This window comes from Heloderma suspectum, chromosome 1 (assembly GCF_057233095.1).
Source record: "Heloderma suspectum isolate Gila_16-S chromosome 1, 16-S_ref, whole genome shotgun sequence".
Taxonomy (NCBI): domain Eukaryota; kingdom Metazoa; phylum Chordata; class Lepidosauria; order Squamata; family Helodermatidae; genus Heloderma; species Heloderma suspectum.
Window position 1 is genome coordinate 323,111,143 of NC_139458.1, and position 23,858 is coordinate 323,135,000.

At 42.9% G+C, this 23,858-nt stretch overlaps 1 protein-coding gene across 1 annotated transcript in view; it reads right to left on the minus strand.

Annotated features, from left to right (window-relative positions):
* Positions 1–23,858, minus strand: part of LAMA4 (laminin subunit alpha 4) — a 131,123-nt gene that overhangs the window by 41,540 nt on the left and 65,725 nt on the right. Inside the window, exons 9-18 of the mRNA XM_084827324.1 lie at positions 23,612–23,723; positions 19,138–19,305; positions 17,246–17,439; positions 15,281–15,397; positions 13,370–13,518; positions 12,264–12,405; positions 10,519–10,615; positions 9,739–9,852; positions 902–1,087; positions 428–567 (exon numbers count right to left, since the gene is read on the minus strand). Coding sequence (XP_084683450.1) covers positions 428–567; positions 902–1,087; positions 9,739–9,852; positions 10,519–10,615; positions 12,264–12,405; positions 13,370–13,518; positions 15,281–15,397; positions 17,246–17,439; positions 19,138–19,305; positions 23,612–23,723 — 1,419 coding nt within the window. The remainder of the gene's footprint in view (positions 1–427; positions 568–901; positions 1,088–9,738; positions 9,853–10,518; positions 10,616–12,263; positions 12,406–13,369; positions 13,519–15,280; positions 15,398–17,245; positions 17,440–19,137; positions 19,306–23,611; positions 23,724–23,858) is intronic.

The window sequence follows — 23,858 nt, forward strand, 5'->3', positions numbered from 1 at the left end:
AACAAATATGGATGGCTAACACTGTGATAGTTTTCAATGGGCAGATTTAAATGACTTTTCAGAAACATTTTCCCAACATTACCTCTCCATTTTTTCCCATTATGGTGTAATGGCACTTAGTTATGATTTATATATGATTATCCATTTGTTTTGGAGTTCAGGAATGCCAAAGCAGTGAACATTAACATGACATTGGTGTCATTTGACCATTCAGCCTGATACTTGGGTTCATTACATTACATTATTACATTATGTTATGTTACATTAGTAACAAGTAACAAAACAATTAATTAGTAACAACATATATGTTACATTAGTAACAAGGGTTACTAATGCTGAGAGCAATCCAGGTAGGAAGAAGTAACTTAAGATCAAAGTTGAATTCAGGAGGTCATTCATTAGGAAATTTCCCCTCAAGCACTTTTACCTTGTTTGCTACACTCCTCGTCTGTGCAATGAGCTCTCTGACCCTCTGGATGCTGGCTGAGACATTGTTTGCTGGCCACTTCTGTTCTACTGTTCGCAGCTTATCCAGCAGCTGTGGGAGGACTTCTGTGAGACTCTTCACTATCATTGAAAAGGACACAAGAGGGGGCTGCTTGGCATCAAGGTTACACACGAATAATAATTCCATTTTGTTCGACATGAAAGGCTACTAAACAAATTTCTCAAAATGCAAAGCCACAAATGCAATGCAGTTTTACTTGGAATGAGCAGTAAAGAGACATTGCTATGTAGTTATATCATTCTATCTATCATCTATATATCTATCAGCTTGCCCACTGTAGCAATTTATACATTATATTTGTAGCTGCTTTTCTACCCAATAGGGTCTTCTACCCATTATAGGTAATCAGCTAATTCTGGATCCCATTTGTTTAGCATTTCCTGTCATTTATACCTGTCTCCCTTGTTGTGATGGTGGCATGTTCATAAGCTGCTCTTTCAGGTTTAAAGTTCCTCAGATCTTGGGACCATTTGGTCAGATTTTCAGCCATTGGCCCAGTAGTGTGGGTTAGCGCTACAGCTGTATTTAGAGCTTGATCAGTAATGACTTTCAACTGGTCCAAACGTTGTCTGGTATTATCTGTAAAACAAACAAAAAATGACTCTTAATAGCTAGTGTAAGGGGATTAGATAAGAAAGTAAAAAGAGCTATGCTGCGTGAAACCAAAGGCCCATCTAGTCTAGCATTTTGTTTGCACAATGCCCAGCTAGATGACCATGGGAAGCCCACAAGCAAGGACATTAATACAGTAGCATCCTCCAGCTCATGTCCCCAAGCAACTGGTCTTCAGAAGCATAGTGCCTCTGATGCTGGAGGTAATATATAGACATCATCACTAGTAACTATTGATTGTCTTATCCTCCATGATACGTTATTGTTGTTCAGTCATTAAGTCGTGTCCGACTCTTTGTGACCCCATGGACCATAGCACACCAGGCCTTCCTGTCCTCCGCTCTCTCCCGGAGTGTGCTCAAATTCATATTCATTGCATCAGTGATGCTATCTAGCCATCTCATCCTCTGCCGTCCCCTTCTCCTTTTGCCTTCAGTCCTTCCCAGCATCAGGGTCTTTTCCAGTGACTTTTCTCTTTTCATTAGGTGGCCAAAATATTTGAACTTCAGCTTCAGTATCTGTCCTTTCAATGAGCACTCAGGGTTGATTTCCTTTAGGATTGACTGATTTGACCTCCTTGCAGTCCAGGGGACTCGTAAGAGTCTTCTCCAGCACCACAGTTTGAAAGCATCAATTCGTCAGCGCTCAGCCTTCCTTACAGTCCAGCTCTCACAGCCATACATTACTACTGGGAAAACCATAGCTTTGAATATGCGGACCTTTGTCGGCAAGGTGATGTCTCTGCTTCTGACTATGCTGTCTAGGTTTGCCATAGCTTTCCTCCCAAGGAGCAAGCGTCTTTTAATTTCATGGCTACAGTCACCGTCTGTGGTGATCTTGGAGCCCAAGAAAATAAAATCTGTCACTGCTTCCATTTCTTCCCCTTCTATATGCCAGGAAGTGATGGGGCCAGATGCCATGATCTTCGTTTATTTAATGTTGAGTTTCAAACTAGCTTTTGCACTCTCAACTTTCACCCTCAACAAGAGGCTCTTTAGATCCTCTTCACTTTCTGCCATTAGGGTGGTATCGTCCGTGTATCCGAGGTTGTTGATAATTCTCCCGGCAATCTTAATTCCGACCTGTGATTCATCCAGCCCGGTGTTTCTCATGATGTACTCTGCATAGAAGTTAAATAAGCAGGGCAACAATATGCAGCCTTGTCGTACTCCTTTCCCAATTTTGAACCAATTGGTTGTTCCATGTCTGGTTCTTACTGTTGCTTCTTGACCCTCGTACAGGTTTTTCAGGAGACAGGTAAGGTGGTCTGGTACTCCCATCTCTTTAAGAATTTGCCACAGTTTGTTGTGATCCACACAATCAAAGGCTTTAGCGCAGTCAATGAAGCAGAAATAGACGTTTTTCTGGAATTCTCTTGCTTTCTCCATGATCCAGCGAATGTTGGCGATTTGCTCTCTAGTTCCTCTGCCTCTTCGAAACCCAGCTTGTACTTCTGGTAGTTCTCGGTTCACATACTGCTGAAGCCTAGCGTGTAGGATTTTGAGCATAACTTTGCTGGCATGTGAAATGAGTGCAATTGTGCGGTAGTTTGAACACTATTTGGCATTGCCCTTCTTTGAATTGGAATGTAAACTGACCTTTTCCAGTCTTGCGGCCACTGTTGAGTGTTCCAAATTTGCTGGGATATTGAGTGCAGCACTTTAACAGCATCATCTTTTAGGATTTTAAATAGCTCAGCTGGAATACTGTCATCTCTGCTAGCTTTGTTGTTAGTAATGCTTCCTAAGGCCCACTTGACTCCACTCTATAGGATGTCCGGTTAAAGTTCAGTGACCACACTATCATGGCTCTCAGGGACATTAAGATCTTTCCTGTATAGTTCTTCTGTGTATTCTTTCCATCTCTTCTTAATCTCATCTGCTTCTATTAGGTCCCTGCCTTCTTTGTCCTTTATCATGCCCGTCTTTGCACAAAATGTTCCCTTGATATCTCCGATTTTCTTGAAAAGATCTCTAGTCTTTCCCATTCTATTGTTTTCCTCGATTTCTTTGCATTGTTCATGTAAGAAGGCCTTCTTGTCTCTCCTTGCTATTCTCTGGAACTCTGCATTCAGTTGGGTATATCTTCCCCGTTCTCCTTTGCTTTTCGCTTCCCTTCTTTCGTGAGCTACTTGTAAAGCCTCATCAGACAGCCACTTTGCTTTCTTGCATTTCTTTTTCTTTGGGATGGATTTCATTGCTGCCTCCTGAACAATGTTACGGACCTCCGTCCATAGTTCCTCAGGCACTCTGTCTATCAGGTCTAATCCCTTAAATCTATTCCTCACCTCCACTGTATATTCATCAGGGATATGATTTAGGTCATACCTGAACGGTTTAGTGGTTTTCCCGACGTTCTTCAATTTAAGCCAAAATTTTGCAAGAAGCAGCTCATGATCTGAGCCACAGTCAGCTCCAGGTCTTGTTTTGACTGGCTGCTCCATCTTTGGCTGCAAACTACATAATCAATCTGATTTTGATATTGGCCATCTGGTGATGTCCATGTGTAGAGTCACCTCTTGTGCTGTTGGAAAAGAGTGTTTGCTATGATCAGCATGTTCTCTTGGCAAAACTCTTATTAGCCTTGTCCTGCTTCATTTTGTACACCAAGGCCATGCTTGCCTGTTATCCTGGTGATTTCTTGACTTCCTACTTTAGCATTCCAATCCCCTATGATGAAGAGGACATCTTTTTTTGGTGTGAGTTCTAGAAGGTGCTGTAGGTCTTCATAGAACTGATCAACCTCAGCTTCTTTGGCCTCAGTGGTTGGGGCATAGACTTGAATTACTGTGAAGTTGAATAGTTTGCCTTGGATTTGTACTGAGATCATTCTGTCGTTTTTGAGATTGTACCCCAGTACTGCTTTTCCCACCCTTTTGTTGACTATGAGTGCTACTCCATTTCTTCTAAGGGATTTTTGCCCACAGTAGTAGATATAATGGTCACCTGAATTAAATTCGCCCATGCTTGTACATTTTAGTTCACTGATTCCCAAGATGTCGATGTTCAATCTTGCCATCTCATGTTTGACCACCTCCAGCTTACCTTGATTCATTGATCGTACATTCCAGGTTCCTAAACAATATTGTTCTTTACAGGATCGGACTTTCTTTTCACCACCAGACACATCCACAGCTGAGTGTCCTCTCGGCTTTGGCCCAGCCACTTCACTCTTTCTGGCGCTACTTGGAAATACCCTCTGCTCTTCCCCAGTAGTATATTGGACACCTTCCGACCTGAGGGGCTCATTTTCTGGCATCATATCTTTTAGCCTTGTGATACGTTCCATGGGGTTTTCTTGGCAAGAATACTGGAGTGGGTTGCCATTTCCTTCTCCAGTGGACCACATTTTGTCAGAACTCTCCACCATGACCTGTCCGTCTTGGGTGGCCCTGCATGGCATAGCTTATGGCTTCACTTAGTTACGCAAGCCCCTTCGCCACAACAAGGCAGTGATCCATGAAGGGGATGATAACGTTATAGTGAGAGCCAAAGTACTCTGTGCTGAGGAAATTATGGAAATTCATCTTTGCTTTTAAAAAACCCCACTGTTGCACCATAGATATTAACAGCTTCTTATTTAAAGATCAATTCCAGATCTCAGTTTCATCGAATGTCAGGAAAAATTGTTACAAGATAGTGTTTCAATGACATTTGGCACCCACAAAGTTTACGAGACCGAGGGTGGTATCCAATTAAATTTTTCCGCTGATGAAGCTGCTTCTGTCAGAAGAATAGGGAGGGGGTGATCCCCCCCCCGAAGCTCCTGAGTGCCCCCAAAAATTTCTCCAGAGGGTTGGGAGACCGCCTGGGGGTGAGTGGGCTAGCGCAGGGGGGAAAGAGGAGGAGAAAGAGAGTCATGCAACCAGACTTGCGCTCACACAACACTGGATTTTTTCCTAGTGGTGGCAACTGCTGGTATTGCCTTACCCCAAAGGAGAATTTTTTCAACATGTGATATTTTTGTGAGGGATGCATCAAAACTTTGGAAAACAACACTTAGTATGCTTAAAGCATGTCCTGCTTTAGTATGCATGTGCTGCTGTATTCAGTGTTTATGCTTATACCCAACATGAGATTTTTCCACTTGCAGCTGACTCCTAATCCAGTATTCTTCCTGCTGAATGTTGCTAAAAATATCAAACCCAGACTCTCCTTAATCCTCCTACATAGGCTAACAGCAGCTAGACTAACATTTGCAAGGTATAAGAAAGCAGCAACAAAACCTTCAAAACAGAATGGCTCAGCAAGGTCTAGGATTTATTTAAAAATCCCAACATTTGCAGTTTAGAGACCAGTTCTGTAGTCTATGGTAGTCTCTTTAGCATGATATTTAACCCTGCTGATCATGTTATGAACTTGGTATGACTTTTCTCTTAGCACCATCAAACTGTATTTTAATCTTTGTTAACATTTTTTAAAAATCTATTTATATTTGTGTTACTCTGTTAATACACTTTTATGGGTGGTATACAGCTAGTGTCCCTCCACCAATGGAAGGCATCCATCAGTAGAATAGGGAGGGGCATATTTTCAAATCCCCTCCCTGAACCCCCCCCCCGTGCCCTCAAATGTTCTACAGAGGGTTGGGGAGGCCCTTTACATTGGATTTGGGGGGAACACAGGAGGCTTCAGGGCACAGGGAGTATCTCCAAAAATGGTCCCCCTCCCAATTTGGCATATGGATGTCTTCCGTCGGCAGATGGACACTAGTTGGATACCATTCCATATGTTGTTGTTGTTGTTCAGTCGTTCAGTCGTGTCCGACTCTTCGTGACCCCATGGACCATAGCACGCCAGGCCTTCCTGTCCTGCGCTCTCTCCCGGAGCGTGCTCAAGTTCATATTCATTGCATCCGTGATGCTATCTAGCCATCTCATCCTCTGCCGTCCCCTTCTCCTTTTGCCTTCAGTCCTTCCCAGCATCAAGGTCTTTTCCAGGGAGTTTTCTCTTCGCATTAGGTGGCCAAAATATTGGAGCTTCAGCTTCATTATCTGTCCTTCCAATGAGCACTCAGGGTTGATTTCCTTTAGGATGGACTGATTTGACCTCCTTGCCGTCCAGGGCACTCGTAAGAGTCTTCTCCAGCACCACAGTTCGAAAGCATCAATTCTTCGGCGCTCAGCCTTCCTTATAGTCCAGCTCTCACAGCCATACATTACTACTGGGAAAACCATAGCTTTGATTAGACGGACCTTTGTCGGCAAGGTGATGTCTCTGCTTCTTACTATGCTGTCTAGGTTGGCCATAGCTTTCCTCCCAAGGAGCAAGCGTCTTTTAATTTCATGGCTACAGTCACCGTCTGTGGTGATCTTGGAGCCCAAGAAAGTAAAATCTGTCACTGCTTCCATTTCTTCCCCTTCTATATGCCAGGAGGTGATAGGGCCAGATGACATGATCTTCGTTTTTTTAATGTTGAGTTTCAAACCAGCTTTTGCACTCTCCTCTTTCACCCTCAACAAGAGGCTCTTGAGATCCTCTTCGCTTTCTGCCATTAGGGTGGTATCATCTGCATATCGGAGGTTGTTGATAATTCTCCCGGCAATCTTAATTCCGACCTCTGATTCATCCAACCCGGCATTTCTCATGATGTACTCTGCATATAAGTTAAATAAGCAGGGTGACAATATGCAGCCTTGTCGTACTCCTTTCCCAATTTTGAACCAATCGGTTGTTCCATCTCTGGTTCTTACTGTTGCTTCTTGATCCTCGTACAGGTTTCTCAGGAGACAGGTAAGGTGGTCTGGTACTCCCATCTCTTTAAGAATTTGCCACAGTTTGTTGTGATCCACACAATCAAAGGCTTTAGCGTAGTCAATGAAGCAGAAATAGACATTTTTCTGGAATTCTCTTGCTTTCTCCATGATGCAGCGAATGTTGGCGATTTGATCTCTAGTTCCTCTGCCTCTTCGAAACCCAGCTTGTACTTCTGGTAGTTCTCGGTTCGCATACTGCTGAAGCCTAGCTTGTAGGATTTTGAGCATCACCTTGCTGGCATGTGAAATGAGTGCAATTGTGCGGTAGTTTGAACACTCTTTGGCGTTGCCCTTCTTTGGAATTGGAATGTAAACTGACCTTTTCCAGTCTTGTGGCCACTGTTGAGTGTTCCAGATTTGTTGGCATATTGAATGCAGCACTTTAACAGCATCATCTTTTAGGATTTTAAATAGCTCAGCTGGAATACTGTCATCTCCGCTAGCTTTGTTGTTACTAATGCTTCCTAAGGCCCACTTGACTTCACTCTCTAGGATGTCCGGCTCAAGTTCAGTGACCGCACTATCATGGCTATCAGGGACATTCAGATCTTTCCTGTATAGTTCTTCTGTGTATTCTTGCCACCTCTTCTTAATCTCATCTGCTTCTGTTAGGTCCCTGCCTTCTTTGTCCTTTATCATGCCCATCTTTGCACAAAACGTTCCCTTGAGATCTCCAATTTTCTTGAAGAGATCTCTAGTCTTTCCCATTCTGTTGTTTTCCTCAATTTCTTTGCATTGTTCATTTAAGAAGGCCTTCTTGTCTCTCCTTGCTATTCTCTGGAACTCTGCATTCAGTTGGGTATATCTTCCCCTTTCTCCCTTGCTTTTCGCTTCCCTTCTTTCCTCAGCTACTTGTAAAGCCTCATCAGACAGCCACTTGGCTTTCTTGCATTTCTTTTTCTTTGGGATGGATTTCGTTGCTGCCTCCTGAACAATGTTACGGACCTCCGTCCATAGTTCCTCAGGCACTCTGTCTATCAGGTCTAATCCCTGAAATCTATTCCTCACCTCCACTGTATATTCATCAGGGATATGATTTAGGTCATACCTGAACGGTTTAGTGGTTTTCCCGACGTTCTTCAATTTAAGCCGAAATTTTGCAAGAAGCAGCTCATGATCTGAGCCACAGTCAGCTCCAGGTCTTGTTTTTACTGACTGTATGGAGCTTCTCCATCTTTGGCTGCAAAGGACATAATCAATCTGATTTCGATACTGACCATCTGGTGAGGTCCATGTGTAGAGTCGCCTCTTGTGCTGTTGGAAAAGAGTGTTTGCTATGATCAGCATGTTCTCTTGGCAAAACTCTATTAGCTTTTGTCCTGCTTCATTTTGTACACCAAGGCCATGCCTGCCTGTTATCCCGGTGATTTCTTGACTTCCTACTTTAGCATTCCAATCCCCTATGATGAAGAGGACATCTTTTTTTGGTGTTAGTTCTAGAAGGTGTTGTAGGTCTTCATAGAACCGATCAACCTCAGCTTCTTCGGCCTCAGTGGTTGGGGCATAGACTTGAATTACTGTGATGTTGAATGGTTTGCCTTGGATTCGTACTGAGATCATTCTATCATTTTTAAGATTGTACCCCAGTACTGCTTTTCCCACCCTTTTGTTGACTATGAGTGCTACTCCATTTCTTCTAAGGGATTCTTGCCCACAATAGTAGATATGATGGTCACCTGAATTAAATTCGCCGATGCCTGTCCATTTTAGTTCGCTGATTCCCAAGATGTTGATGTTCAATCTTGCCATCTCATGTTTGACCACCTCCAGCTTACCTTGATTCATTGATCTGACATTCCAGGTTCCTAAACAATATTGTTCTTTACAGCATCGGATTTCCTTTTCACCACCAGACACATCCACAGCTGAGTGTCCTTTCGGCTTTGGCCCAGCCGCTTCACTCTTTCTGGCGCTACTTGGAAATACCCTCTGCTCTTCCCCAGTAGCATATTGGACACCTTCCGACCTGAGGGGCTCATCTTCCGGCGTCATATCTTTTAGCCTTGTGATACGTTCCATGGGGTTTTCTTGGCAAGAATACTGGAGTGGGTTGCCATTTCCTTCTCCAGTGGACCACATTTTGTCAGAACTCTCTGCCATGACCTGTCTGTCTTGGGTGGCCCTGCACGGCATAGCTTATGGCTTCACTGAGTTACGCAAGCCCCTTCGCCACAACAAGGCAGTGATCCATGAAGGGGACCATTCCATATATGACTGGCCAAAAACCTGGCCCCAAATATCTTTCTCTTATGCTCTGTATGACACTGGCAGGAATTATAAGCCATAATGAATATTCAGGTATAAGAATTCATAGTGTATGAACAGATAATACCCTGTGCTTAATATGCCCCCAAAGGTGTACTGATGTTTATTTGATTTGCAGTATTTACTGTAGTATGCAGACCCTAAAGCTATGCACAACAATGGATGGCACACAGAATACTATGAATATAGTAGCATGTTGTGTGAGACAAGTTGGACAGAAGTGTGTATAGAAACACTACGTTTCAATCCTATTCTAAGAACTTACTATGAAATATTTGGTTTGTAGAGATCCATAAAAACAGTGGCATGCGGGCTAAAAGCCTTCTTAGTGTAGTTCATAAGTAATTTATCTTGCCCCTGTGTACATTACAGGGGTCACCAAATTTAATTGTAAATATTATTTTAAAATTCCCTTTATTGGGAAGATCCAATGAATACAACAGAGTTAAGGGCAGGTATGCAATCCAACTTTTAAAAAAAGAATCAAGTAAGTTTTGAATTGGATCCTACCTGACATAATAACTAAGGGGATCACTAGTATAAATTTCTTCTTTAATCAGTTTCACAAGATTAAATTTCTCAGTATTTATCTCCTGACCTTGCTCTGACATCTGTATTTTAGTAATGACTTTCATCAAACGGGCTTTAAAATTATTCTTCCTGGCAAGACTCCCATTAACACGTCGACCTGTGTCAGCAACAGCTAAATCATCTGTAAAGTAGAAGAAATAAAATGTAAGAAACATTTTTTCTACTATGCGTGACATAATGGAGGTTACATCTTGTCTTGGTATTAATGCGTCAAAAAGAAGCTTCACTACATGTTGAGCAGACACTAGTAGTTAGTAAACTATTTAACTGGGATATATTTAATGGCACATATACTAACTGAGTTTCAGGTAGTATGGATTTTTTAAATTGCCTCCTGGCCAACATCCATCAGCTCTTGCCAAGGGAATCTGGAATCTTCCTTAAGGACCTTCTCTTAAAAAGAATTTGTAGCTGGCATCCACTTAGGATAGGTGACAGTACACTTACATTACTAGTATAAAACACTGCAAACATGGAAAGCATTTGGTTCTGCTTATGACAGGTTAAAAGCACTAATCCCCATTGTTTTATATTGCAGTAAAAGTAGTACCAACATCCTGTAAATCTTATATATAGCTTGGTAATACAATAGGCCTTTGTTGCAGTGTTGGTCCCAGACCAGCTTCTGTTGGGCTTGAAATATTCAAGCTTTTGAATTGCAGAACTCTCAATGGGAGATAATGATTAAATCTTTCATGTCAACATTTTTCTTCATGATGTTCCCTTTCCATACACAGAGCTTTTGTAGTTCCAGAGAAGCATCTGAATCAAGATAAAATATATTTACTAGCATCTGCCGTCTGTTGCTGTTCTCTGGCTTGATGGAGAAGCTTTTTGCTTTCCTCTTTATGGTAAGCGATCTGAGTGTCAATTCCAACAACAGCCTACAAATTCATTTCAGAAAGAGAGTCAGAATAAGACTTCGTGAAAACAGGCACCTTTGGGTGCTTCCAGACGAAGCTTTTATTATGCAATTGCCCTGCCTCATTCTCGGAATTTTACTGGTGGCCCAGAAGTCTTGTTCTGCCACTTGTATCATCATCATCATCATCATCAAGATTTCTTAGATGCCTTTCTCAAAAAAAAAAGAAAAAAGGAAAGACTCACTGTGACTTAACCCTCCCATTTTCCCCCCACTGCTTCTTCCATCTTTTTTCTTTCTACAAAAAAACAGTTAAGGAGAAAAAAAGATGGAATAGTTGCACAATGCTTTTTGATTGATAACGCTGATTGATAGGAGCCATCCGTCTGGAAGCACAATTTATTGTATCTTGTATCTATGAGACAGTCACCCTGATCCAGGAGGCAAACATTCCAGCAGCCACACACAGCTTCCTTATTGATATTGACACAGCAGTCCACATATGCATGGCATTGTCTATGCATCGTTGGCTCAGAGTCGTGGAAGTGACTGAGATCCAGGGGAGGATCCCTGCTGGAGGAAGGGGGAAGGCAAGGCAAATTTCACGGATTGCCCCTTTCCCCTGCAGCCCCCAGTGCTGTCCCCCATGCTGTTTTCTGGGGGATGTTTCAGAGCTGCTTTCTGATCCTCCAGAGCTGCTTTCCAGGGGCAGAAGGAGAAGAGGCAATCAATAAAAGTCCCTTCTCTCCTTTCTCTAGCAGGGCATCCCTTGAATGGCATTCTTCTCCCGGATAGTCTGGATCCAAGCCATGCTAATTTTTCATGTTATGCAGGAATTATGTAATTGTTGTAGTAAAGATTAGAAAATGACACCAAAACAAAATTTATCAGAGACTGCAGCTGAACGATATTGCCTCTCGTTAGGTGAACTGCGCAATAGTTTTAGAGCGCTGCAGAATTCACGTTTTTGTGCTGTGTGCTTTGCATGTGGCCTTATAATTTGGAGGGAACTTAGACTGCTTTCAGACATTACAACAAGCAGCTAGATAACTCTACTGGTATATTTGGAACTGTTTGGAGGTCTAGAGCACAACCTATACAGAGGTGGGCAAGTAGTGGCTCTCCAGATATTGTAGGACTGAAACTCCAATAATCCTTCAACGTTGGCCATGCTGTCTAAAACTGATTGGAGCAGTCCAACAACATCTGGGGGCCACAAGTTGCCCAACCTTGATCTAGTAGGATGTTCTCCTGTGCAAGCTCCATTAAGAAGATAAGAGGAGTCCTGCTGGATCTGAGCAAAGGTTCATCAATGGCATCCTGCTTCTGCAGCGGCTAACCAAATCCTCTGGGAAGCTTGGAAGCAGAACACTGAAGGCGTGAGCACTATTGCTGCTACTGCAATGAATGGAAGCTGGGCAACAGCATTCTGCCACACACTGTGCTGTTGTCCTTGCAGCTGCAATTGTAACTGCACTACGGCACCTTATATAACATTAGAAGGCCAATGTAATTGATCTGGAATTTGACCAAGAGTATCCTGCCATCCTTGGGAAAATTGTATAGAAATTTTTCACATACCAGAATTTTCAGAAGGTGCAAATCTGGCCTCATCCCAAGGACATAAGGATCATGGAGCACTGACTAGCATACCAAATGTTGTTACTTACATCGCTGACTCGCTCTGTAGTGTTTAATGCCAAGACAGACATTTGATGGGCTTCATGAATGTAATTAATGATATTTTCATGGACACTGGAAGCATTTAATGCTTTTTGTACTAATCCATTCGTATCAACACCATGCAATGACCTGTGACAGAGGGGGCGGGGAAAGAGGAGGGAAATAGAATGAGTTTTAAGCAGAGAGGCTATAAGCAGCATTGGAGGATGACATATTTGACAGGGAAAATGGCATGGAGAGTGGGGGAAGTTAACTCCCTCTCCCACTGCTGCCTCACTGATCAAATTAGCATCTTCCCCCAACGGCTTTGAAGTAAATAAAAAAACATCAGCAGATCTGATCATGGATCGCCCACATCTCATCTAGGCTGTCCTTATGTTGAGAGCTGGTGCAGTGTAGTAGTTAAAAGGGTGTGAATTGTGAGATAGGAAGCTTCTGGTGCAGGTTTTGCTTCAGCCATTACCAGTGGAAGCTGGTGGCTCCTATTTCAGTGGAGCAGTGAATCCACTCTGGATTTTAGTCAGAACCAGCCAGAACTTTAAAGGAGCTATCCAAGGTGCTGAACCCTTGGGAGATAGGCTCCAGCACTTTGGATAGCTCCTTTAGAGTTCTGACTGGTTCTGGCTAAAACCGAAAACAGAAACATTACCCCACTGAAATAGGAGCCCCCAGCCCCCACTGGCCATTAACTCACTAGGTGGCCTCAGGCAAGAAAATCTTTCAACTATAGCCTCTCACCGTCTGTGTTATGGAGGTAATGTAATACTGACCTACTTTACAGCGTTGTTCTAAGGCAGCACTACTGAAATAATATATGTACATCTTCAAGCGCTACTTAAATGCTAAGTATTATTATTTTTGTTATGGTGGTATTTGCTTGTTCCCTTTTATTATCCTTTTATTATCCTTGGGTACTATCCAGCCAATGGGAAGCACTTGGGAAAGGGAAGTCCCAGTCATTTCCAAGGAAGAGTTAATCACATCCTTAATTCTGTCCCACTGAGATGAATGGGATTTAAAGGTGCTTCACTTTGGCTGGGCCGGGCCCATTTGTTGTGAATATGGCACAGCATCTGATATGATTAAAATGTACCTGTCTAGGTCATCTGCAAGAACACGAAGCTCCTGTGCATAGTCCATGGCCCTCTGCACTAGAACATCATCGAACCTTGAGAGGTTGGCCAGTTTGTCCTGTAGGTGTATTTTAGCTCCATCTATTTCCGCATAGAAACTGGATGCGTTCTGACCAAACAAAAAGAGCAAAGAAAGAATAGCAGTGATTTTTAAAAACAATGTTTCCACAAATTGTTAATATTATTTCAAAATTAGGTAGATCAAGAAAATGACGAAAAGGATTTGGGATTCTTAGGCCTAATTCTCATCTAGGTGGTCAACTTGTGTCCGGACTGCATCACTTCAGATTGGGGTTTGTTGGATTGAATGTTTGTCATCAAGAACTAGGCCTTAGTTGGATGAGATTATCAGTCAACACTTATAAGGACTAAGGTTTATAAAGAAGGTTTTAATATAGTAAATCTGTTTTAGCAATGTTTAGTTTTGTTCATGTTGAAGTCTTAGGCTCTAATTGAGGTTCTAATGCTGTTATAGGCCCCACAGACTTGAATAAAGGTTGTACCAACAGAAGATTCTGAAGACTGGAATCCCCATTTGTTTCTAAAGGTCTGTGTCTTCCCATAATGCATCACTGAATTAAGAGACTGGAAGTGTGATGTAGGATCACATGCCCTCTGTCCCAGTGGGAATTCCCCCTGTCAGTTGTGCAGTACAAGCCTAGTGATGTCTACTCAGAAGTAAGCCCCACTGGGTTCTGTGGGACTTACTTCCAGGTAATTGTGTATAGGATTGCAGCCTAAACTATGGTTAAGTGTTATATTAGCGTCCCTGTAACTATGTTTAATGCTAATCAGAGTCTCCTCTTAGCCAGTGTGACTGATCATTGGGGATCGCTGAGGCACGCCCTGCCCTGGGAGACCCCACTGCAGCTGTTTCACTCCTAAAGCTACTCACCTCTCAGCCAAAGCAGCAAGGGGAAGGGCTGGCAGACTGCTTGGGAGCCGCAGTGAGGGGGGAGGCCAGGCAAGCAGTTGTTCCTACTATGCAGTGTGTCCTAGAAGGTGCAGGTTGATGCTGCTCAGATGGCCAGAATCTGGGGGCGGGGGGTTAGTGGGGCTGCAACAGGATATGCCAAGGATTCAGAGGAGGGAGAGAAAGTGAAACAGTGTGAAGGAAAAGGAGTGCAGGCAAGCAGAGGGAGGGGACAAAGCCCAGATAAAAAGTGTTTAATCCCTGTCCTAATGCCTGGGGTTGTTGGTGCCTTGGGAAAAGGAATAAGATTCAGCAGAGCCTGTAAAGATGACAGAGTGAAAAGGGTGGAGAAACCTAGACTGACCTGGCAGGAAGAAATAGAGCCTAAGGAGGCAGCTGAAAGGATACTTAGCAGAAGAGCTGGCTCAGCTCCAGACTGGGTGAACTATCGGGTACCAGCATCCCCTGCCCCAGTGCTGGGGAAGCTGGCTATCTGGCTCCTGAATGGAGGGGCAAGAGTGCTGTTGGAAGATCGTGGCTTGAGGAACAACTCCAGGAGGAGGGAAGGCAACTGAACTCCTGTCCTCAGAGCTAATTTCCCCAACAGGCTTGGAAGACAGAACAGAGTAGCTCACCTTCCTACAAGCCAAGATGCCCAACTTTAAAGAGCCATTACTGGGTGGAACTTCTCCGTAGCGTTTCCTGGGCTTGGGAGTTGATAGTTTATGTTGGGTTGGCTACCAGTGATGTAACTGGACACCTTTTGGAGCAATAAACTTAAGTGTCAGCTAGAGTGTGTGGTCACATGATAGTAATGGAACAAGGAGGATTTGATATACCATGTCCAATGGACCTGCTCACAGCTAATAAGAGACATTGGCTAGCGTTAGCTATGGTTAAAATTGCTGCTGATGTAACACCTAACTCTGGTTAAGGCCTGTGGTGAATGTACGCTTACCTGTATTGCCTCATTCAGTTCAAAGTTGATTTGATGTGGTCCATTTAAAATATCTCTAGCAATCAGCAGAGTACTGTTAACATCATTAATCTGTTCTTCCAATATTTCTTGTTGCTTCTGTGAAAGAGAGAGAAAAAAAATTGAATCTGTTTTCAGAAATGTTTGATACATTTCAAACATTGACCTGGTTTGGATGACATGATAGTGTCTCTTCTTGGATTTGCCACTGGCCTGCTATATATAAAAAGGGCCCAGAAATCACAGAAAGGGACGTCCCTTTTCCCCTACATTATCCCAGCTGTGCAAATTCAGATGGTGGTTTACATCCTCTTGTTTTGAAACAAATCTGTACTAAGTGGAATCCCATCTGCAGCTTAGACATGGAGTCCAACAACATCTGGGGGCCATCTCCATGAGCCTTTTATTCCGGGGCGGGTGTGAGTCAAGGTCCTTTTGATTAGATGATGCAGTTGCCACTTCACAGCCATCCATGGTTTTCTCTTGGAAAATGTGGATTTCCAGGGAGATGTTTTGCTGCGAATGTTTTTGGTTTGCTGCAGGTTTTGAGCCATCTGTCCCTTCCCCAAACTGACTTCGCATTTTGCGGTGGGTGTGTTGTAGGCGTGGGTAGTGCTTGCATTGCTCTGTGATGCCCCTTTACTCCCCTCATCATTTTGCAGCTGCACAGTTACAGAAGCACAGAGAGGCATTTTCATCTATTTAATCACACTTTTGCACATTTTTGCAGCTTCGTATTTTCGCAATGGTTGCTTTTGGACTCAGTGCCCAAGGGCCTGGGGGTCTTAGGGGAGGACCAACTTAGCTCTGGCCACCATTTCGGAGCGATGGGTAGGCACGTACCGCTCACGCTTGTGAGTGTGAACCATTGCAAGAGTCTCAGGCTGGGGAACTGACAAACAGATGGCGTGGAAATGAAGGAACACAAAACACTCACTTTTTACCCACGGAAGGACAGAAGGACACAGCAGAGCCCCTAAAATACAAAACAGCCACCGAAGTGTTGCATCCCCACACTCACGGGATTGCACAGCTGCGCATTTAAGTATAATGGCAAAAAAAGGGCACGGTGGAGTCTGTTAGGTAAGCACACAGTAAACCATGAGTGTATCCAGCAGAAGCTAATTCCAAGCTGAAATGATGTGCAGTTGCGACGGGGTGGGGGTGAAAGTGGTGCCATGTAGATGGGGCCCTGGAGGACCACGGGTTGCCCGCCCCTGACTTAAGCAAAGGAATATTCTAAAATGCCAGCCCATATATATAAAGCTAAGAGCTGGCAAATCTTAAGATTGTTTGCAGAGCATGGTTTCATTTTAGAATTATTTCAGGAAGCTACTGATCCATAGCTATTTACAGGTGTAAAAACATCAGTGAAAGTTGTGTACCTGCTCCACTGCGTGGTTGAGTAGGTAGATGGATTTGCCTAACAGAAATAAAACATGCACCTTCTTTTTCTTCAAATATTATTAAAACTTCATTTCATGAATCAAGAATCCTTGATCAGATTTTTACAACTTAAAAAATTATAAATAATATAATTATAATTATATTATAAAAATTATAAATAATATGACAAATAATATATTGGAATCTCCTGAACGTCAGTCATGGTCAGGGCTTTGGATTAGGATGATCATATTTAAGAACAGGGAGCAAGAGCCTTCTTGTATCGCATATTCTCTGCAACCAACATGACAGCTACAAAATATATTGTACTTCCAGTACAATAATACAAGGTCCAAGGAAATCCCAGATTTTAAAAACAAAACCATCCAGTCTTTCCACTGTCCTTATGAGGGGGGAAATGTTCCCTGTAGACATGTGTGCGCACACGCACACACACCACTCAGTAACCAAGATTCTCTGGACAGTTTACAGTAAAAAAGTAAAACCATAAAAAGAAGTAAAATAGAAATATAACCTCTAAAACAATATGTTGCATGGTACCTCCTGTTCTTGTAGTTTGGCAGTGCTCTCCTTATTTATCACTTCCGTTTTTTTGACGGAATCAACAGCTTGGTCCAGGGCCTCTTCCAAGTCTGTGAGCTTGGCATTGTGCTCCCCAAGTTGGTCCAATATGTCAGGAATCAGAGATCTGGTTTCATTGTGTGTCTGCTGCCACTTTTCAGCTTTTTCTAACACTAAGAGAAGAAGCCAATTAGCCTTTGTGAATTGCCTTGTCCCAGTCTCTGCAGCATGCACTGTAGGTCCTGCTCTGTGTGACTTAGGATGCAATCCTATGCATGTTTAGACAGAAGAAAGTCTTAGAACTCCCAGTATGGCTTCTGGGAAATACTGGGAGTTGTAGGACTTTTTTCTGCCTGAACGTGCACAGGATGGTGCTCTTAGAAGGTAAAAAGAGCTGAAGCCAAAATAAAGCAACTTCAGAAGGATAACATTCTGATGGAACTTTTCACATTATAGGGAAGACGTATCTTTTTCTTCTTTTCACTGTGGATCTTGGAGAATTAGGGCAGCATCCAGTCTTTCCATTCACAAAAGGAGTTTTCATTCATGGCAGGACCTACACTCAAGGAAGGGCTCCTTTGGTGAACAGAAGGGCCCCTTCCATGTGTGCAACTCTCGTTCTGCAAAGCTCCTTCTGTTCATGGAATGACAAGATTAGATACCATCCAATGTTTATCTTGACTGAGCTCTCCTCTTTTATCAAAGAAAGTTGATAAAGATACTCCCTTTCTAAGGGCTATCTTACACATCATGGAAGAAGGAAACCTTAGTTTGTCCACTGAGTGGACAACTTCAACCAAGAGGAACAGCTAATCACAGGCCCTGATAAATGTGTTGGTATGAAACTTTTGCAAATGTGTCTATTGCTTTCACACTTTTCATTTTTAATTGAATTGTTCAAGCATCCTAGGTTTACATCTAAAAATATAATGTATGAAATAGTCTTTAAGTGTGCATATGTGCTGTGTAATTAATTGAAACGAGCATGAGCAATTGAAACAAGCAGTTCTCATTTACTTGAGAACTGTCAAAACCTTTCCCTAATCCAAGACTAGATGAATGGGAATTCAATTTGTAGAAGGCAGCACTGAGTTTGGGCTATGCGCTAAAGGCACCCCACTTTAGAGGAATGTTAAGTCCCAGTAGATCCTTATTCATGGACCCTCATTATCAAGCTCTAGATGTCAGCTTCATTATTTGCTCCTATTTCCCACACCAGCTCCCCTTCCTAAATGTAATTATGTACCTGACTTTGCTTAAGAGGGGAAAAGCATGCAGCAATGTCTCTGTATTGGATTGTGGTTTACTGGAGCACAGTATGGCAGGCAAGAATCTCTCCCCTTATCTCTTCCCAAAACCCCCTTTCTGAACTGCTTAACAGGAAGGAAGAGGAAATCTTAGAGACTGTGGCTGAGTCTCTGGAAAGATGTTCTTGATTCTTGTTTAACTCCAGTCCACACAGCATTCTCCATTGTAATGGAAGTGCTTGCTGGGGAGGGAAGAGCAGGATAATTGCATTTTCCCAACGACTCAATATTTCAATTGGTGTGCCGGGAAGAAGTGATTTACTCACAGGAGAAGCGCTACCTTGAGAAAAGACATATATATCCTCCACTACAACTACTTGATACTGACTGCTCATTGAAACACTTCTATTTTACATAAACATACTTTGATGCTTATATAATCATATAGAGTATTTAAGCTAAGGAAATATGGCAGTGGTTAATTTTTAAGTTAATTGGTACCATCATACATAGTTGGCCCTCATAAAGATTTGTGCGTATGCATTTTTCTACATACAACTGCATATCCATGCCTTGCGTATCCATGCCAGACTGTGTCTTCGCGACTGAAGGACAACAACTCACACTCCTTGGCTGCATCAGACTCTTCGCCTGCAAGTTGCATCTGAATGGTGAATGGCTTGCGTAGTCTGATCTTCCTCAGCATCTCTTCTGCGGCCTTGAGCTTCTGAATGATATCCTCAGGCCTCAGGTCATGTTCAATGCCATAGTATTCCACCTTGCTGCTGATTTCTGTTTGACAAACAAACCACAGGCACATGGAGCAATGAGGAATTGACGGCTAAACTACATACCACGTTAAAAACATAGTGTGCATCTGAGGCTCATTTTCTTTTTTACTTCCAAGTAAGTGCGCAGGCCTCCAGTCTAGATTGTGACCACTCAGAGGTTTGAACCTTCCCACCCAACTGCTTCCCCCCCTATATTCCCTCCTGGTGTGGAGGCTGATATTTTAAAAAACCTCAGTTGGTGCTAATGGAGGTTTTTCTTTAGCCCCTTCAAGTGGTGGTGGTATGGGTGGTAGTGGGGAGAATTTAGGGTGGGGGGGAAGTGGCTGGAGAAAAAGATTTCAACCTTCCAGCCTGCCTGCTGTAGTCCTGATCTGGATTAGTGCCCCATGCGCTTACTTGGAAATAACAAAAGAAAGTCAGGCTAATGACCACACTACATATTTAAAGTAGCATGTGGTGTAGAATTACTTACTACATCAGCTCTCTTGAATCAAGGACAGCTGACAGATATAAAAGTGCTTCCACTCATTCACAGAAAACCTTTTGATTGCTAGTGCTAGGAGCTCTCTGTCTGGAAATGCCCTTTTCGATGAGAAAAAAAAATGGAATAAGTGGTGGGAAAACACAGGAAGGCTACAAACCAAAAACAACGTCTAGACTAGGGATGTCGGAGAAATCTGCAACGGAACCAAATGAGTTCAGATTTTCATGAATCTGACCTGCAGATCCCGCAGTGGACCGGCGTCTCCCCTGTCGGGTGGATTCTGCAGACTTGAGGTCTGTTTTTCTAACTTCCCAAATTTTGCACAAATTTTGTTGTAGAAAAATATGCAAAATAACACACACCCCCGGCCAAAAATGTGTATTTCCCCCATAGGCTAAAGCCTGATAATACACATTTGGAGGGAGTTCGTGCATTTTTGCACATGGAAGATTTCACAAATGCACATTTGTGGCAAATCTGGACCCCCCTCCCCCCAAATCTCATTTCTGTCAATGGGTGGATGACAGAACAAAAGGCACCCGACAATCCACAAAACAAAGACAGGTTTTACACAATCTGTACATCCCTAGTCTAGACCTCCACCCAAATAAAATTCCCTGAATGAGGCAGTGGGATTTCACAGTAAAGCCTTGTCTGAAAACACCCAAACTGCCTATCTTGTGTATCTTTCATGGCATGTCTTCCGACAATCCAGCCCCTCAAGGTCCTGCTTGTATGCCTTCAGGGCATCCAACCCTTCAGCTGTTATAACTCTGTTGTTCTTCCCTTTGCCTGCATCGTAGAAGCAGCCTTGTTACTCCACAGTTGCTATGCATTCAGTCATTTGGTGGCAACAATTCATCTGGGTGACCGGCCAGATGGGCGATTAATAAATTTAATAAATAAATAAAAAAATTCCTAAAAAATGTAAACAGGTATTTATGGTATGAAGATCATTTTGAACCTGAAGTAGCCTGAAAGTAGCCCCACCGTGACACTTGTACAACAGAGACACACACATCATGTACTGGATGTATCTTTAGTTGTTTGTTATTGCCTGGTGACCTACAAATTCTGCCTAATGATTAATAATAATGGTGGGGCTACTTTCAGGCTACTTTCAGTGGGGCTTCTTTCAGGCCTTTTCTCTTGATCAATAGGCTAGTATGAATAAATTGCAGTTTTATTAGTCCTGGAGTAGCAAGAGGATTAGTCATTCAGCATTCAGTATTTTCAGTTACAAATGGTGACCAGTTCTCTCTACTTTTTTGGGAGCCGTGGTAGTCTTTCTAAAAGCATTTAATTAGTTAACCACTGATTACAGTCATACTGTCCTGCTCATTCAGAAAGCTCAGGACTGGTTCAATTGCAATCCTCCTAATCAGGGTAATGGGCAGGATTTGCTTACTTTTCCTTGTTTTGCCTTGTGTTTCAGTCTTGCAGAGGAGCCTTGCCACTGCACAAACAGCATTTATCTTTATTTAAAATCACAATACAACACTAACACTACAGTAGGATACGTATCTGTCCAGAAGTGAGCCCCACTGAGTTCAATTGAAGCTTCTAAGAGCATGCCTCAATTAGGAAAAAAAACATTGCGGAGAAGCCCCGATTCTGCGAGGATAACGCCTGAATTTTTTTAAAAAACATCCGGAGCGGGGGATAGGAGGGGGTAAAACTTAATCTCATTTGAAGGGATACCACAACCCCCTGCTCAGTGCAGGAAGCCTGATTCCCAGGCAGTCCCCATCCAAGCACTGACCGAGGCCGATCCTGCTTAGCTTCCGAGATCAGACAAGCACACGCACATCCAGCCCTTTGCTTGTTGCTGTTGCTGAGGGAACAGGGGCTGCTGAGGAAGCTATGCGATCGGTAGCTGGAAGAAGACATGGGGTCGTTGAGAGCTGTGACTGGACAGGAGGGAAATACAAACACCGCCACATATGGACAGGCGGGGGAGGGGACTATGACTGGATATGGTAGTGAAAGTGGAAAATCAGAGCACATTAAGGGGAAATACCAGAATATTAGGGTATTGAAAGCGGGAGCACGGAAGTGGGAAATTCCGGTTCCATTTCGAGGCGGGTATTGCATAGTGTGAAAGGTGGGCGCTGAAACCTCATTGGAGGCGAAAAAAGGCGGTAAGTGTGGATCCAGCCGTAGACACAGTAGTACATGTGCTGGTAACTTCCCGATTAGACTATTGCAATGCACTTTACGTAGGGCTGCCCTTGAAGACTACTCGGAAGTTGCAGCTAGACTGCTAACAAAATGCAGCAGCTAGACTTCTAACCAGAACACCCCATAAAAACCATATAACATCAATTTTAAAGGAATTGCACTGGCTGCGAATACACTTCCAGTTGGAATTCAAGGTTTTGGTGATGACATTTAAAGCCCTAAGCAGCTTGGGGCCTCGATATTTGAGGGAGCGCCTCTCCCTATATATGCTTGCCTGAGAACTGAGATCCGTTGGAGGGGCCCTCCTCTGCGTCCCACCAGTACGAGACATACACTATGGTGGGACGTGGGAGAGAGCCTTCTCTGCTGTGGCACCCCAGTTGTGGAATGCCCTCCCCTTGGAGGCCCGATTGGCGTAGACATTGGTCTCGTTTTGGCGCCAAGTAAAAATGTGGCTTTTTACCAAAGCCTTTGAGGGCTAAATGCATTTCCTAGCACATTGTTTTAACTGTTTTAGATTTTAACTGGTTTTAGCTTGTTTAATAGTTTAATATGTTTTAGGTATTTATATTATTTATTGTTTTATACTGTTTACATTGATTTTATCTGTATGCCGCCCTGAGATCTTAATGATATAGGGAGGGATATAAATGTTTTAAATAAATAAATAAATAAATAAATAAAGTGAACCACTGAGATATTTTTTATATTCAGCCGTATATAAATACCACAAATAACAACAACAACTCTGCTAAAAATCATAGAATCATAGAACAGTAGGGTTGGAAGGGACCTATAAGACCATCGAGTCCAACTCAGTGCAGGAATATGTCCCCTTATGAATTATGTGTTGATTCACAGTATAATATGTGAATCAACACTCACTATAGTTATGTTCCCATCGCTTTTACATAGGAGATTGATGCACTGTTCCAATATACACAGGAAGCTTCATCCCACGTTCATCCACGCAGCTGGCAGGAGCGATTATGAGACCTAGCCCAATATGGAGTGTGCATGGTCTATTTGCTTCTTTTGGTATAGAAATGTCCCAGGGATGGAACAAGAGAGTCTGCTTATTTCTCCAGCTATCCAAAATAACTGGGAGAAGTATTAAAGAAAAAAAGTGTGTGTGTGTGTGTGTTGGGGGGGAGAGAGTTTACTTGCTTTCCCCAGGGACACATACCACTCTCCTAGATACGTACTATAGTGATGAACTGGGAGCCTGGGAAACTGTCATGTGACCATGCCCCAAACACCCGACTGACTGCTCTGCTGACATACCCATTCAAAGTAAAATTTGAGAAATCATCTGTTAATGGTTGGTTAGTAGGAAAAAAATATGCAGGTTCTTTGCTCTGCAAAACCGCAGAGGCTTTATGTCGAAAGCTCTAACCTGGAGAATATTCACAGCATCCTCAGTCAATTACCACTTCAGCAATATTCATGGAGCCCTCAGTGATTCAAGCAGAAATAATTTCTTATGTATTTGTGAGAAATTTGGGTTCAAGTTAGGGTATTTTCAGTTTTATATGTTAAGTTTGGATAGCTCATAACACTGCTATGATGACTTTTCCCCACTGGCGGTTTGACTGCTATGTTCTTGCCATTCAGATGACCCTGGAAAAATAAATACATTTACCTTGGATATTATCTATCATATTTCCAAGTGCCTGTACAAGAACAGCAGCGCGGTCAGTGGTCTCCATGGTTTCCTTCTGTACCAGTAGGCCTTTGCTTGATTCTTGATTTCTCTATGAATAAACCATGTGAGTGTAATATTAGATTTTATTTTATTTTACATCTGCAGGCATGTGTGGGTCTGTCTAGTATAAACAGAATTTTGCTTCTGGCAGATGAGCGTAGGAAGGTCCATGGAGCATATAAAT